This window comes from Natator depressus, chromosome 2 (genome assembly GCF_965152275.1).
Source record: "Natator depressus isolate rNatDep1 chromosome 2, rNatDep2.hap1, whole genome shotgun sequence".
Lineage (NCBI taxonomy): Eukaryota > Metazoa > Chordata > Testudines > Cheloniidae > Natator > Natator depressus.
This window is the reverse complement of record NC_134235.1, coordinates 228,124,311-228,141,829: the sequence shown is the minus strand read 5'-3', so window position 1 is coordinate 228,141,829 and position 17,519 is coordinate 228,124,311. Positions and strand designations below refer to the sequence as shown.

Here is a 17,519-nt window from a genome sequence, read left to right as displayed (position 1 = left end):
AACTGATGACATTGGTCATTCTAACAATAATTCAAAGTAACTGATAAACTGATAGTTTACTGATAAAACCGGACTAGTAACTTTAAAATGTCATTGCATTTTTCATCCAGAAAAATTGAAATTGCTTTAGGATTTGTTCTCCTGAATTTAACAAGTTTTAAAACAAACTAAACATACCATCTTTGCCTTTAAGTCATGTGTAGAGGGTATTTGTAAAGTGTCAGCAAAGCTAAATTGTTAAATGTTTTTTTCCTCTCCTCTAGATCAATGAACTGAGCCATGTTCAAATCCCTATTATGTTGATGCCAGATGATTTCAAAGCATATTCAAAGATAAAGGTGGACAATCACCTTTTCAACAAGTAAGTGCAAGTAACAACCCTTTGTAGAGGGGGATAAAGCTTCTGGCAGTGATATTTTACAAAATTCTGTAAACTCTGGTATTTTTCAATGAATAGGAGTAGTTTTGCTGATTAAGTTAATCCTGTGATAAACATAACCATCTGTTACATTCTAAAAAGCAACAGCAGGGCCTACTGGGTAGTACTCTTTGGCCATATGGTATATTATTACCCATGAATATCTTTTACATAGAAAATGATTGTTCTGTTTATGATGGAAATTTTTGTTTAGGTATTTTAAATGCATAAATCTTCGTACAGTTATTTTTGATATCTTAAACAAAAAAAAGTTATAAATCAGAATAAACAGTGGGATAAGGAGTATTTCAAAGCCAAATAAGGAATGTACATCTTTTCATAATCTCTGATATGAAATCATATAAAATGTTGACAGTATTACCCCATTATGTTAAATTTCCAACTAATTCCATAGTTTATCATATATTAGAATGATTTAGCAAAATAATGACTTCAGGCATTTATTTTCAGCAATGTACATTAGTCGTAGTGTTTCAGGTACAAAACAATAATGTGCACTTTTATAAAGATAAAATGAAGGTTAAAAATATTCTAGAAAATGGAATGATTCCATTATTTTGTACTTTCTAATCTGTGGCAAAGTTCAAAGAGAAGACGTAGCAATTACTGTTTCTGAGTATAACAGTGAGGTTAATTATAGGATTTTAAAACTAATCCATCATTAAAGGAGTCCATGTTTTATAAAAGCTTTGATGTTTCTTGGAGTTTTTTGGTGTCATAGTTGAACCCTTGTATAATCCAATTTAAGGTTTCTCCTTCAGAGCATTAGTAGGGCAAAGGGAAAATTATTTCACTGTTTTTTGAGTCTAGATGTGAAGACTTGTCAAAATTTAGTATGTATGGACTTCATCCAGTTCTTATATAGCTGATTACCAAGCCCTATGTGTATGTTTATAAAAGAGAGAAAATAGTTTGGGGTCAATCCTGACCTGATAGAGATTGGAGTAGATGGACTCCAAGTCTGCTTTGTCTCTATTTTGTACAAAAGTTTTTAAGATGTTATTGTCCTGAGTTATTTAATTGAACATGCATGTGACTTTCACTGTTTTTCATTCTATTTCAGAGAAAACATGCCAAGTCATTTCAAATTTAAGGAATATTGTCCAATGGTATTCCGCAATCTGAGAGAGAGATTTGGAATAGATGATCAGGACTTTCAGGTAGGTTCACTATCAAAATACATGTGAAGAACTATTCATAGCTCCTCTGGCTATGAGCAGGAAAATCTCAGTTTGTGTAGAAGTCTGCCCACGGATCATCATTGGCTTATACTTCGAGAGTCTGTCTGCTCATTCAGTGAGAAAATGGGCTTCTCCCACCCTTAGTTATGATGAAGAAGGAACAGGACAGGAGTATACTGATTCTAAGATTGTCAGTGGTGTAGTTGAGATTGTGCAGGAGCTGTAGACCCACATGAAGGTGGGTTTTTTGTTTTCGGAGGGGGTTATTTTTTAATTATAAACTGGGGGAGGGGTTTGGAGTCTGCTTAAGCATTTAATAAGGGATCCAGGAAGCCCTACTAGGGAGATGCCTCCTGGCTCTTCATCTGATGTAGACTATGTTGAGGCAGCAAGAGTTTTTAGCCTCTTTCCTATTTTTTCTTATTTCTTGCAATTTTCAGTATCTCTGTCCTTAGCTTTTTCTTGTCTCTGTGTCCTCAATACTTGTCTGTGTGTTCTCCTCCTTTTGTTGCATCACTAGGGCCCTATCAAATTCATAGTCCATTTTGATTAATTTCATGGCCAGAGGGTTTTAAAATTGGTCAATTTCAGGTTTTCAGATGCTTACATCTGAAATTTCACGTGCTGTAACCGTGGGGGTCCCAATCCAAAAGGTACCCGCAGGTGGGTCTGGTCTCTTCCGCCCACCCCCCTCGAGCAGCCATGCAGGGGAAGAACAATTCCTGTCCCTCCCCAGCCCAACTGGGACTTGCAGCTTGGAGCCCCTGGCTGGAGCCCTCCCAGCAGCACAGAGAATGGCTTGTTTCACGGTCCATGACTCTTTCTACTTATTCTGTTTCCTAGTGGTGCACATACCTGCCACAGTTAAGTTGTTGAGGCTGGGTATAGTGCCTCTTGCAGTAAAAGGAAAGAGGTATGTCTGGACAGCACTGATGGGAGATGCTGTACACACTGAGCCACTTTAGCAAGGCACATCAGTAACAAAAGTGTTGCTTGAACATAGTCTCGCTGCGTGTGTCAGTACCTCTGTCTCTTTTTCCTTCTCACCCCCTGTTTTACTAACCAGAAAGAGTACCACCCTAGTACTCTTTCTGATCTTTCAATTGTCATGATCTGAGGACAGAAACACATGCAGAGCATTGGAGCAGAAGAAAAAGCTGATTTGGCAAGCTAAGCGAACACTGCAGAGCCTGGTAGCGTTAGAAGAAGCTCTCCCAGCCTGAAGCTCTCTGGCTGCTTGGCTTTCTGTCCTCACAAAAAGGAATGGCCAGAGTACTGTACCACTATAGGAAAAGAAAGTAGCTGCATTCTGTTCCAGCGTAACCTTACTCTTATCTACTGCCATTCCCCTCATCATCACTTATGGCTGTGTTTCCTCCACACGCTATTCCAGCTACCCACCTCCTTCTGCCATGACACTACAAATGGTTCTATCCTTTTTCTATCCAATACTTATTGTGAACCCAATATTTTCCCCTTCCCTGACGGTGTCCCAGTCCTGTCCTCTTATTTTGCACTCTTCCAATAGAAATTATCTTTTTTTTTCTCCCCTTCACTGTTACCACCCCAACATCATTCAGCTGCATTTTTATCTCATCTGACATACTCTGACATATCCTGCTGAATTTCCACTCGCCAAACCTGGACCTTAGATTTGTAGCCTGGTGAAACGATGGTACAAGCCATTCCCATCTATTTGGGGCCTGCTAAACTTCTGCACCTTGTTTTAGAATTGCTGATTGAAACTAAGAAAGCAGAACTGATTGACACTTTCTGAAATTGTTTTTAAGCAAAACTTTTAATTGAAACTTGAAATTTAAATGAGAAGATTGGGATAACGTTTTTGCAAGCATTTTCTCAAAAAATTCAGCCTGTTTCTCAATCTGCTCCAGAGCTTGTCAAATTTTTCTGAATTCTGATTTTAAAAGAATCAAAACAAACTTCCCATTTTTCAACCAGCTCCCGAAGGAGGAAGATATTCTATAATATATTTGAGTTAACATTTACATTCAGAATGTTTCCTCAAAATGTTAACAGATCCTTCCACCTGTAGGTTTCTGGATCAAATTTGACTAATCATAGAAGGTTAGGGTTGGAAGAGACCTCAGGAGGTCGTCTAGTCCAGGGGTAGGCCACGTATGGCACGCGTGCCAAAGGCGGCACGGGACCTGATTTTCAGTGGCACTCACACTGCCCAGGTCCTGGCCACAGTTCCGGGGGGCTCTGCATTTTAATTTAATTTTAAATTAAGCTTCTTAAACATTTTAAAAACCTTATTTACTTTACATGCAAAAATAGTTTAGGTATATATTATAGACTTTTATAGAAAGAGACCTTCTAAAAATGTTAGTGTATTACTGGCATGCGAAACCTTAAATTAGGGTGAATAAATGAAGACTCGGCACACCAATTCTGAAAGGTTGCCAACCCCTGATCTAGTCCAACCTCCTTCTCAAAGCAGGACCAACCCCAGTTAAATCATCCCAGCCGGGTCTTTGTGAATCAGGGCCTTAAAAACCTCTAAGGATGGAGATTCTGCCGCCTCCCTACTTAACCCATTCCAGTGCTTCACCACCCTCCTAGTGAAATAGTTTTTTCCTAATATCCAACCTAGACCTCCCCCACTGCAACTTGAGACCATTGCTCCTTATTCTGTCATCTGCCACCACTGAGAACAACCGAGCTCCATCCTCTTTGAAACACCCCTTCAGGTAGTTGAAGGTTGCTATCAAATCTCCCCTCACTCTTCTCTTCTGCAGATTAAATAAGCCCAGTTCCATCAGCCTCTTCTCATAAATCATGTGCCCCAGTCCCCTAATCATTTCCGTTGCCTTCCACCTCCATTGAACTCTCTCCAATTTGTCCACATCCTTTCTGTAGTGGGGGGGGCCCAAAACTGGACACAGTACTCCAGATGTTGCCCTACCAGTGCAGAATTGAGGGTAATAATCACATCCCTTGATCTGCTGGCAGTGCTCCTACTAATCAGCCCAATATGCCATTAGCCTTCTTGGCAACAAGAGCACACTGTTTGACTCATATCCAGCTTCTCATCCACTATAATCCCCAGGTCATTTTCTGCAGAACTGCCACTTAGCCAGTAGGTCCCCAGCCTGTAGCAGTGCATGAGATTCGTCCGTCCTAAGTGCAGGACTCTGCACTTGTCCTTGTTGAACCTCATCAGATTTCTTTTGGCCCAATCCTCCAATTTATCTAGGTCACTGTGGACCCTATCCCTACCTTCCAGCCTATCTACCTCTCCCCGCAGCTTAGTGTCATCCACGAACTTGCTGAGGGTGCAATCCATCCCATCATCCAGATCATTAATGAAGATATTGAACAAAACCGGCCCAGGGACAGACCCGCTTGATACCGGGTGCCAACTACACATCAAGCAGTTGATCACTACCTGTTGATCCCAACGATCTAGCCAGCTTTCTATCCACCTTATAGCCCATTCATCCAATCCATACATTTTTAACTTACTGGCAAGAATACTTTGGGAGACCGTATCAAAAGCTTTGCTAAAGTAAAGATATATCATGTCCACCGCTTTCCCCATATTCACAGAGCCAGTTTTCTCATCATAGAAGGCAATCAGGTTAGTCAGGCATGACTTGTCCTTGGTGAATCCATGTTGACTGTTCCTGATCACCTTCCTCTCCTCCAAGTGCTTGAGGACCTGCTCCATGATTTTTCCGAGAACTGAGGTGAGGCTGACTGGTCTGTAGTTCCCCAGATTCTCCTTCTTCCCTTTTTTAAAGAGGGGCACTATATTTGCCTTTTTCCAATCGTCCGGGATCTCCCCCGATCACCACAAGTTTTCAAAGATAATGGCCAATGGCTCTGCAATCAAGTCAGCCAACTCCGTCAGCACCCTCGGATGCATTAGATCCAGACCCATGGACTTGTGCATGTCTAGCTTTTCTAAATAGTCCTTAACCTGTTCTTTCACCACTGAGGGCTGCTTACCTTCTCCCCATACTGCCCAGTGCAGCAGTTTGGGAGCTGACCTTGTCTGTGTGAAGACTGAGGCAAAAAAAGCATTGAGTACTTCAGCTTTTTCCACATCATCAGTTACGAGGTTGCCTCCCCCATTCAGTAAGGGTTCCACACTTTCCCTGACCACCTTGTTGCTAACATACCTGTAGAAACCTTCTTGTTACCCTTCACTTCCCTTGCTAGCTGCAACTCTAATTTTGCTTTGGCCTTCCTGGTTACACCCTTGCATGCTTGAGCAATATTTTTATACTCCTCCCTAGTCATCTGTCCAAGTTTCCACTTCTTTTAAGCTTCCTTTTTGTGTTTAAGCTCACCAAAGATTTCTCTGTTAAGCCAAGCTGGTTGTCTGCCATATTTGCTATTCTTTCTGCACATCGGGATGGTTTGTTCCTGCACCCTCAATAAGGCTTCTTTAAAATACAGCCAGCTCTTCTGGACTCCTTTCCCCCTCATATTAGCCTCCCACGGGATCCTGCCCATCAGTTTCCTGAGGGAGTCAGTCTGCTTTTTGGAAGTCCAGGGTCCATATTCTGTTGCTCTCCTTTCTTCCTTCCTTCCTGAACTCGACCATCTCATGATCACTGCTACCCAGGTTGCCACCCACTTCTACTTCCCCTACCAGTTCTTCCCTGTTTGTGAGCAGCAGGTCAAGAGGATCATGGCCCCAACACTTGCACCAGGAAATTGTCCCCAACACTCTCCAAAAGCTTCCTCGATTGTCTGTGCACTGCTGTATTGCTCTCCCAGCAGATGTCAGGGTGATTGAAGTCCCCCATGAGAACCAAGGCCTGTGATCTGGAAACTTCTGTTAGTTGTCCAAAGAGAGCCTGGTCTACCTCATCTTCCTGGCCTGGTGGTCTATAGCAGACACCCACTTTGACATCACCCTTGTTGCTCTTGCCTCTAAACTTAACGCAAAGACACTCAACAGGCTTTTTTCTAGTTTCATTTTGTAGCTTTGAGCAATCATACTGCTCCCTTACATACAGTGCAACTCATCCACCTTTTCTCCCCCACCTGTCCTTCATGAACAGTTTATACCCATCCATGACAGTGCTCCAGTCATGTGAGTTACCCCACCTAGTCTCTGTTGTTCCAGTCACATGAAAGTTCCTTAACTCTGCCACAGCTTCCAATTCTTCCTGCTTGTTTCCCAGGCTTCTTGCGTTTGTGTACAGGCACCTGAGATAACTAGCCGATTGCCCTACTTTCTAAGTATGACTCAAGAGGCCTCCCCGTTGCACCCTCCTCCTTGTGTTTCCTCCCAATATCCCGTTTCCCCATTTACCTCCAGGCTTAGGTCACCATCCCCCGGCAAACCTAGTTTAAAGCCCTCCTCACTAGGTTAGCAAGCCTCCCTGTGAAGATGCTCTTCCCTCTTTTCGTTAGGTGGATTCCATCTGTTCCTAGCAATCCTTCTTCCTGGAACAACATCACATGATCGAAGAATCCAAAGCCCTCTCTCCAACTCTACCTGCGTAACCACGCATTTACCTCCACAATTTCATGGTCCCTACCTGGGCCTTTTCCTTCAACAGGGAAGATGGACTAATAATGTTCCTCTTTACCAAGAGGAAAGTGGATTCTGTGGCTGAGGGACTTGCATGGAAAATACTCTGCCAGGAGCTCTCTCACATTTAAATTGGAAGGAATCTAGCTCATACACCTCCCGTGACCACAGCTATGTACATTCTACAGGACAGATTTGTTAATTAGGCAGGTCCCAGGCCATTTAAGACTTTATAAGTTAAAAGCTACATCTTAAACTCACTTGAAGGCAGTAGACAGTCGATGTAGATCATGGAGCACCTGTATCATGTGCTTGAAATGAGATATTCTACTTAGAGTCACCTCGTTCACTAGTTTTGGAGCAAAGCTGACCTTGTCTTGATGATTACTAAAGATAATCAGCCACCACAAAACGTACAGCCTCTGTTCCATGACCCAGGTGAAACATTACTATGTGCAACGTAGGGTCCAGTCCAAATTAACCAGAACATGCTGCATTTAGTATTTGAACTCATGCAATTAACTGATTGCCAGCAATCTATAGAAGAGGAAACATTAGAAAGTGTTTGGTGTATAATTTCAAGCAATTAATAAAATCAATAAAATTATAAGATGTTTTTGGAGGATTCTTGAACAGAAAGGCTGAGTCAAGTTATGTACTGTGAATTATTCATATAGTGCTACTTGTTTGTATTAAATTATCAAATAACTGCATTCTTAGAATTTTAGAAATAGAAAGTTCTCTCTGCTGATTGTGCCCTTCTCACATTTCATTTTCAAATATGGTTATCCTGTCCCTCATCCACAAAGAAGCTCACACTGAGACAGCTTCATTTCATTTGCTACTTGTTTGTGCAGCGGAAGCAGCAACATTGAAGTCACTGGAAATGTTCATAGCTTTGGGAATTGGTTTTAATAGCTTCTTCCTACTACAGAATCAGTCCCACATGGCTTTTCTACTGTGCCCCATAACCTCTGACTTCTATGTGGAAGTTTAAAAAAAAAATAAGTGAAAACCCTTAATGGAAATAGATTATAAGAGATGATATATTCGCCATGTTTTTGACAATTTCCAATTGATATTTGAAGGGGAAAGTGTGTTCACAAATCCCAATCAAGCTGTATATTACTTAGAAACGTCATCCTTTCTCCCTCCCACCTGAGAAAATGCACACACCTTAACATTACCATAACTCTCATGCACCACATACTATGCACTGCAGCCTTCACTCTGCTCTCTTGGGTTGCCAGCTTTCTATTACTCCCTTTGCCAAACTACCCCCTCCTAATACAACTACTATTACACCAAACATCCACAACTCATAGTGTTGGGAGGGAATAGTTTGTTAAAGGCATGTGTGCAAGAGGTCAGACTGAGGTTGTGGTATGCAGTCTGTGGTGGTGAACAGTAGTTTAGTGATATTGTTAAGGTTTGTGCCAGTGGATGAAGGAGAAGAAGGTATGTACTGTTAGCTGTGTGAATTTTTTATTTCTTTGATGTTATGGCTTTTTGTCATGTATACTATGTATGTGACAATCCTAAATGCTTCACAAGTATCGTTTTTGGGCATATTTATTATATGGTTATGCAGAGTATGAGCTATCATTCTTAATGGAGAGAGGAAGTAAATTGACCATCATGATCATTAAGTTCCAAGTCACTAGCTAATAAACTTGAGACCAAAACGGCAAATTCCACTCCTAAGTGTGACATTTCTATCATAGGAGAGTAGATAGGGGACTTCTTAATGCAGGCTCCATTTGGGAAGATATTTGGCCCCTTTAAATTAAGGTTTTGGAGAATTTGGGTTTTTTTCCCCCCTTGCTCTTCAGCAGAGATGGAGAGAGGTTGGTGTGCCAGGAAAAAAAAAAAAAAAAAGGTGGGATGGTTGTTACAGTTTAATAAATGGCATAGACTAATGTTTGAAATGCTTTGGAAAATTAAGATGAAATCTATGGGTATTCAAGGTGACAAAGTTATCATAGCAATATGTATGTAATGAAAACAAAAGATTTAACAAGGTGCAAAATGACCAAATTTTCAAAATCAAAAACCAGGATGCTTTTGTGGCAACATTTTTTAGAGTTGCAAAATAGTTGTACAAAAGTCTTTTTAAAAAATGCAGCTGGTGTCAGTATGCCAGCTTCTGACAAGCGTATTACTTGAAATGGAAGACTTTTTTCCTTTTACTTAGTGTATGCAGTGTTGTTGTAGCCGTGTCAGTCCCAGGATAGTTGAGAGACAAGGTGGGTGAAGTAATCTCTTTTGTTGGCCCAACTTCTCTCTAAGTGCTTTGAATGCATTTATAGTGAAACACTGAACAAGTGTCATTAACATTCACTTTGATCAAAAGAAGAGCTTTAATGGTATATACACTTACTCAACTTTTTTTTTTCACTCCACTCCAAACACAGTTTATCACACTGAGCATTCATTCCATTGGATTGTTTGTTCCTGGTAAACACAGAGAAGGGCTTACTCAATATAACCCTTCGTCTTGAACAAACAGTTGGCAGTTAAAATATTTTTGATAAAATAAAAGCCCAGGACATTTCAGGTTTGCTGCAGGAATTTCCCGGGACACCAGGACATCATATGGAACACTGGGCCAGTTGCGGTAAAATGAGAATGTGATGGTTTTAATGCTTCAATCCAGATGAGTTAAAAAATATATACTAAACAAGAGAAGGTTACTGTCCTCTGGGAAACTCATCTATTTGACCATGAGACTTCCTCCTTCAAACAGTCTTGGATGGCGCCTGTATGTCTCTTTCTTCGGGAGGAGTTACTGTATTGCTCACAGTGTGTGAAAACAAACTAGAATTGATAGTAGATGTTTGAGGGTTATAACCTATGACATTTGTATTGAGAAAAGACTTTGCTGGCATTTATATGCTGAATTGTGATTTTTATATAGAAAATCTTCACTTTAGCCACTCTTCAGAATCATCATTTGTACACTGGAGATTTTAATTGTATAAGACACAATAATAAAATATATAAAACTTCAAAGAAAGATAACGCCCTCAAATTGAATGCAGAGGAGATTGGCTTATTTACTTATTCTTATTTTTGTATTATTTGCACCTAAGAGCACCAGTCATGGACTACCCATTGTGCTACTCGCTCTGCAAACACATAACAAAGAGACTGTACCTGCCCCTCAGAGCTTACTGTCATGGGTGTCTGGTGTCTGTTGTGTCCTAATATAAAATCCCACTATAAGAGAATATAGGTTGTTGGGTTTTTTTTCTCCAGCACATAAATTGCTTATGATAATCCAAAAGGAAATGTACAGGGTGAATAGTTCCAATAAACTGTCCAGTATACTATAGTATTATTTCAAATCATTTTCGATTGAGATTTTTCAGATCCTAGGTTTTTCAGGGCAGAATTTTTATTGTACTATATCCGGAACTGAACACATAATTGGTGCTAAACAAATGATAAATGATGGTAATCTAAATGTTCCTCAAACTTTTCTGCAGTGGGGTACAACTTTTTTAAAGAAGGAGAATTTCCTTACATCATTAAAGAAGCATAGTGAAATCTTCATGCAGGCAAACTACTTAGGAGATTTATACCAGGGGCATATGCTAGGAGGTATTTAAGTTTTCTGTAGGAGAATCACTATTGAGTTTTCAGAGTAGCAGCCGTGTTAGTCTGTATTTGCAAAAAGAAGAGTACTACTAGTGGCATCTTAGAGACTAACCAATTTAAAAATATTTGCGGAAGCTACTTTGTACTTTAAATCTAAATTGGGTCAATGCAGAGTATGAGAGAATTCTGTAAAACCAGGACAGAATTAAATCTCATGTTAACGTGAAGGGTTGGGAAGGATCATGAGGTAGAAGGTATATGAATACAGAAATAAAGTTTGGTCCTGGCCAAAGTGTTTCATAAATAGAGATAAAGTAGCTAAGCTAATATTTCAAATTTAAAATGCTGACCCCAGATCCCACCAAGATGTATGCAATATTATTGTTTGTTATAATCTGTGAGCTTGAACAATTGCAGTGCTAGGAATTCAAATATATATTAACTAATTAAATTGTCCCCACCTAATTAGCTAGGCAATAAGAGGCTTTGGCCAGCCAAAGAAAGTGAGTTCAGGGATACCATATTCCCAGTGGAAGGAGAAAAAGCCTCAGGCCTAAGCTGACATGATTGAATTGTTTTTAAAACACAAACTGACACTTTTACTTTCAGAAACATATTGTGAAGCCTTTGAGAAAGATTCACTTCCTAAGGGGATCCATATAATTTGTTTTTAAACCTGAGAGAGATCTCCACCTTGTCATTTTATTACCTGTTTTCTCTTCTAAATAATTGCTTCCAATAGTAGCTAAAATCCTGGTAGGTTAAGAGACTTCTTTCATGAATAATCCACTGTGACCTATCAGGATTTGTCCAGGGCTGAGAATTTGAAAAGGCTATTTCATCTTGTTGGTGTGGTCCTGTTCACTAGCTGAGGAAATTGTACAATGAAGAAAAGCAAGCGTCTACTAGTTCATTAGTATTAGAGGCATTTTCTTTCTTAAGGCTACACTCCAGGGTTTTTCTGTTTCACCCCTTCTATTCCTTGGCTCACTTAATGTGAAATGTCCCATTGAAAGGGTAATTCCAACTTGATAAAGAAAGGGATGTAATATCTTTTTGCAGATTTTCTGCTTTATGCTTCAGCAAAGTGCTCCAATGAGCATTTTTGCTTATAATGAGTGTCCTGTATTCAGGTCTGAGAATAAATTTGGAGAAGTCTAGTATTTTCATTGAGAGAGAGGATTATGGAACAGATAATGAGTAATTTACAGTAGATAAGTTTAAATATTTGGAATATGATTCACAAGAAAGGAATCCCAATTAACTTTGAACAATGTCATCCCCATTACAGAGCAAGATAGGACTAATATAGACAAATTGTCCCACTTACCTCTTTCATTAATCAGATATCAGGGTAATTAAAATGAATGTTCTTCCCAAATGTCTTTGCTTTCAGTCTTCTGCAGATATCCTTGATATCCAGAGGATAGATAGAATTTATTCATAAGGAAAGATAAAACACCCAGAGTAAGTCTTAAAAATAACTTTTGTACCTCATGAAAAGAGGGGTTTGGAAGTGCCATCTCTTAAGCTGACTATGGCCCAGTTATAATGCTTGTGACAGTGTGGCTTCAGGAGAACAAGGATTCTCCACTTCATAAAATAGTTTGTGAACTGATTAACCCATAGGCACTGAGACATATCTTTTGATCTGATCCCTAAGGAAGAATTGAAGCCTCATAAAATACAGTGCTATTCACACAACCCAGTCTATCTGAATTTAAAGTCTTAAAGTCTCGGGAGTCTCTCCCCTGTGGATCCTGGTTCACAATCCACATGTGTGTAAATCCTGAAGGCAGTTATTTTTGGCAGTGGGATGAGCTTGGAATTATGACAGTTCAGGATCTGTATAACAGACTCCTCTTTCCTGGAGGCAACCAAAGCCAACTATCATGTCCCTAGATCTTTTTCACAGGTTTCTCCAACTTAGACATTTTAATATGGAAGAGATGAATTCCACGTTTTCTGATGAGCCAAAATTTTAACCCATAGTTCCATAGCTACTGATGGTTCTAGTTTTTAAAAAGTTATTAATTTATTATAAACAAAGGCGTAGAGAGGAGAACTAAAACTAAATGGGAGGAAAACAGAATATAGAAAAGTCTAACTGTTCTGGAGCACAATCTCACATCAGTTGGGGGGATACGGAAAGTGAGGACTTTAATGCTGCTTCAGATATGTCTTTTGAATTACTTATCCAAATTAAGGTATCAGAGAAAGTTTCTAGGAGTTGCATTCTACATAGTCACTCTTTGTATCATGGATCATTGGTACACACTTTTGATACCCTCCTCACTGTGTGAGTGAACTTGTCAGATTGATACTTCCTTGACCTTTGGGGAAAAACAGTATGAAATATTGGATGAAATTGTCAAGACCTTAAGAAAAAGGCATAATGAATATGTGGAGCTGTTATGATGAATGAAGTTGTCTACCCTAGGATAAGAAACTTGAATTATGTTGGTATGTAATTACTGTGTAGCTTTTTGGCTCAGTTAAGATAACTATTGAGATATATTTTATTAGAAATTTTCAACATAACTTTAAATGTATAAATATAATTATGCCCTGCTCCTCTCCTTTTTGACTAACTCTGCCTCCTGCTACTTCAGATTACAATTTATGCTTCAGTGGCTGATTTTTTTCCTATTTGGAAGCTTAAATAATGGTTTAATTTCAGCTGGTGCTGCCATATCTCTGAAAGGGAGCATCTGAAGTACTTATTCCTAACTGGTCGGGATAATGGAGAAATATGAGCAATAAAGGAATGTGATTTTCTCTGAATCTTAATAATTGGCTTTCACTTCTCCTCTCCCTCCGTCAGCACCACAAATGGATTCTCCTGTTTTTCTTCTCTTGTGTCCCCTTTGCAACTGTCAATTCAAGTACTGTCCTCATTGTCTGTTCCCTCTGAGGCAGTGCGGTTGTACTCCAAGAGCCTCCTGCAGTAGACTAGGAAGTACTCAACTCTGGACTACAGCACAGTGTTTAATTTCTGAGTGGTGGTGCTGTGTTCCCGACATCATCAGTGGGTCTGGCAGTCCAGCGATATTAGTGTTATTTTGGAGGAAGATAGAGGTTGAGCTTGTCACCGTCTCCTGCTTGCCCTCAGACTTCATCCTTATTTCACTAATACCAGAATGAGAACAATAACTACAGAGCGTGAAGTGAGATGACACTTGACAAATATAGTTGTCATGGCCTTTGTGTACCAGTTGATTACCAAGTTAAGGTCAGGAGACGCACAGTGGGATCAAGGTCGAGCCAGGTCAGGATACCAGGAAGTCAGGGTCGGGCACCAGGATGCAGACAGGAGACAAATAGCGGAGTCAGGGATGAACTGGGGTGAGAAGCCAGAGTCTAGGCTTCACAGCAAAGGAAGATCTGGAGCAGAAGCAAGCAGGCAGCCTGCATCTTTGCTCAGAGAGCACCCTATGATGGCTTTCAGTGCTCAGTCTCCAATACAAGCTGCAACAGACGATAGACTATTTAATCACTATTCCTAGCTCATGCATAATAGACCTGCTCTTTCACCAGCTCAGTACCCTCTGAGCCTCGCTGAACTGAAAAGGAATTCCACCTCTGAATTACCGAACCTACATCTAATAATGTAATTTATTGTCAGTGCCATTCTCTAAATCACTGAACTTTCTCCCATTTTCCTCCTTCATTTCCATCCTTCTCTCGCCATTACAGTGAGCTTCATTTTGTCATCTTCATAGGCAATGAGTGCTGAAGACATCTGCCAAAGGAGATAGGAAGTTTACTTATAAGATAAACACATTGGGTAAAATTCTGGCTCCACATAAGTCAATGGCAAAACTCCTATTGACTTAAATGGGGCCATTCTTGCACACACTGATCCTGCAGCATTCCCAGTGCTGACTGATAGGGAGCAAAGGACTGATCTCAGAACCCATGCCTGATTCTCCTCATGCCCATGAACTATAATGCTGTTAAATCACTAGGCTGACACAGTGAGCTTCAGTTTTAGTCGTCATGTTTTGAGTACAACAGTGGGTAATTGTAGTTACATTTCCTGAGCAAAGCTGACCCATATGGACTCCAAAAACAATATACAAACTCTTATGCCTTGATTTTTATTTCAGATACATAGCTGCATATCACAGAATATCTTGTAAAGTTAGTTCTCCTGTTTATTCAGTTTAGCATAATGTGTGCTTGAATGAGATTAAACTATAGAGACGAGCATTTCTTCTCAGTACACTTACTTCTTGCCAGACCTCGTGTGAAATTCCACTGAAAGTGAAAGATTTAGATCCTAGTGAGTACAGTGCCATTCAGTCAATTCTGTTTGAAAGATTAATGTCTTACTATTTTTCTAAATCTCTCCGTGTTTTATCACAACAAACTAGAATTTTGTGACCTTTTCTCTTCGTAGAAAAAGCTGCTTTTCTGTGATAATTTTTGACTTTTAGAGGAAATTAATAAAGTATTTGTACTGTATCCAGAATGTAGCTTAAATGTTTAAAGTGTTGAGATACATAATCTTGAGTCTGTTACGGAAGTAGCAATTATTAAACAATGACATTTACATGAGATGTATAAAAGATTAAAGATTAGAATGAGCTAATTAAATTGACCTTTAAATTGCCTCACTTTGAGTCTCTGGCTAATCCTGGACCTCCCACTGTGGAGTTAAACATCCTCACTGTAAACTTTAGGGGTACTGGCAGTTCCATTTAAAAAAGACAATTAAGGTAGCATTTTGCCAGGTATAAATGTAACTTTCCCGTGTAGAGTAAACCTCAGCTCTCCTATCCTTTTGTGCGGGAGGGAATAGGGGTTCCATTCCCCCCCCCCCCACAAGAATAAGAACTTTATCCTGAACAAGTGACTCCAAAGAAATATCTAACTCGTGTGGCCTAAAATTGTTCAGTGTAGGCAACAGAACCAAAACGGTTTTTGAGGTGTGGAAGAGTTACTTCCTTCTTTATTATCTGCTTCCATTTATTGACTAACTCTTGTGGCTCCTGTTGTATTTGAAAACCTTACTAATGTAAAATATAGGAGTAGAGAATTAAAGGACAAGTGCAGAGTCCTGCACTTAGGATGGAACAGTCCCATGCACTGCTACAGACTAGGGACCGAATGGCTCGGCAGCAGTTCTGCAGAAAAAGACCTAGGGGTTACAGTGGACGAAAAGCTGGATATGAGTCAACAGTGTGCCGTTGTTGCCAAGAAGGCCAATAGCATTTTGGGATGTATAAGTAGGGGCATTGCCAGCAGATCGAGGGACGTGATCGTTCCCCTCTATTCAACATTGGTGAGGCCTCATCTGGAGTACTGTGTCCAGTTTTGGGCCCCACACTACAAGAAGGATGTGGAAAAATTGGAAAATGTCCGGCGGAGGGCAACAAAAATGATTAGGGGTCTGGAACACATGACTTATGAGGAGAGGCTGAGGGAACTGGGATTGTTTAGTCTGCGGAAGAGAAGAATGAGGGGGGATTTGATAGCTGCTTTCAACTACCTGAAAGGGGGTTCCAAAGAGGATGGATCTACACTGTTCTCAGTTGTAGCAGATGACAGAACAAGGAGTAATGGTCTCAAGTTGCAGTGGGGGGGGGTTTAGGTTGGATATTAGGAAAAACTTTTTCACTAGAAGGGTGGTGAAACACTGGAATGCGTTACCTAGGGAGGTGGTGGAATCTCCTTCCTTAGAGGTTTTTAAGGTCAGGCTTGACAAAGCCCTGGCTGGGATGATTTAGTTGGGGATTGGTTCTGCTTTGAGCAGGGGGTTGGATTAGATGACCTCCTGTGGTCCCTTCCAACCCTGATATTGTATGAAAGCTGCAAAAGGTAAAATGGGTGCTTCAGAGACCTGCTTGTTGCCATATTTAACAGGGTTTTCAAGAACTATGTGGTAGTGTATCTGTGTTTTTTTAGAGCCTAATTCAAAACCATTTTAAGAAGGCAAAATAATGCCAGTGTTGCCACCCTGGGCAAAATAATGTAAAAGTTGATACTGGCTTCAGTTGATAAAGGATAAGAATATAATTAATGCCAGTAGACATGGTTTGATGGAAAGTTTATCTTGTCAAACCTAATTTCATTCTTGATGAGATGATAAATTTGGTTGATAAAAGTAACTCCATAGATATAATATACTTAGACTTTTGTAAGGCTATTTTCTGTACCACATGGCATTCTGATTAAAAATTTAGCAGTATACAGTAGAGTGTATTAAATGGCTTGAGAACTGACAGATCTCAAGAAGTATTTGTCAATGAGGAATCGTCATTGAATGGGGGTGTTCATAGTCGGTTCCGCAAGGATTGGTATTAGGCCTGATGCTATTCGACATTTTCATCAATGATCTGGAAGAAAATATAAAATCACTGCTGATAAAATTTGTGAATGAGACAAAGATTGGCAGAGTGGTAACTAATAAGGACAAGGCTGTCATACAGAGTGATTTGGATCACTTAGTAATCTGGGCCCATTCAAGCAAAATGTGTTTTAATACAGCCAAATGCAAAAGTAGATATCTAGAAACAAAGAATGCAGGCCGCATGTACAGAATGGGAGACGATATCCTGGAAAGCAGTCTCTCTGAAAAGGATTTAGGTGTCATAGTGGACAAACAATTCAACATTAGCTGCTAGTGTGATGCTGTGACAAAAAGAGCTATTACATTCCTTGGATATAGAAGATGTAGTAAGTAAGAGCACGGAGGTGATTTCACCTTTATATATGGCATTGGTGATACCGATAGTGGAATACTGCATATAATTCTGGTATCTAAATTTTAGAGAAGATGTTG

The 17,519-nt window shown here is 40.0% G+C and overlaps 1 protein-coding gene across 3 annotated transcripts in view; it reads left to right on the top strand.

Moving 5' to 3' along the window:
* PIP4K2A (phosphatidylinositol-5-phosphate 4-kinase type 2 alpha) overlaps positions 1–17,519 on the top strand; it is a 192,322-nt gene that overhangs the window by 101,073 nt on the left and 73,730 nt on the right. For all 3 annotated transcript variants that reach the window (XM_074946069.1, XM_074946068.1, XM_074946070.1), the window contains 2 exons: positions 264–361; positions 1,503–1,599. In XM_074946069.1, the coding sequence (XP_074802170.1) occupies positions 264–361; positions 1,503–1,599 (195 nt within the window). The remainder of the gene's footprint in view (positions 1–263; positions 362–1,502; positions 1,600–17,519) is intronic.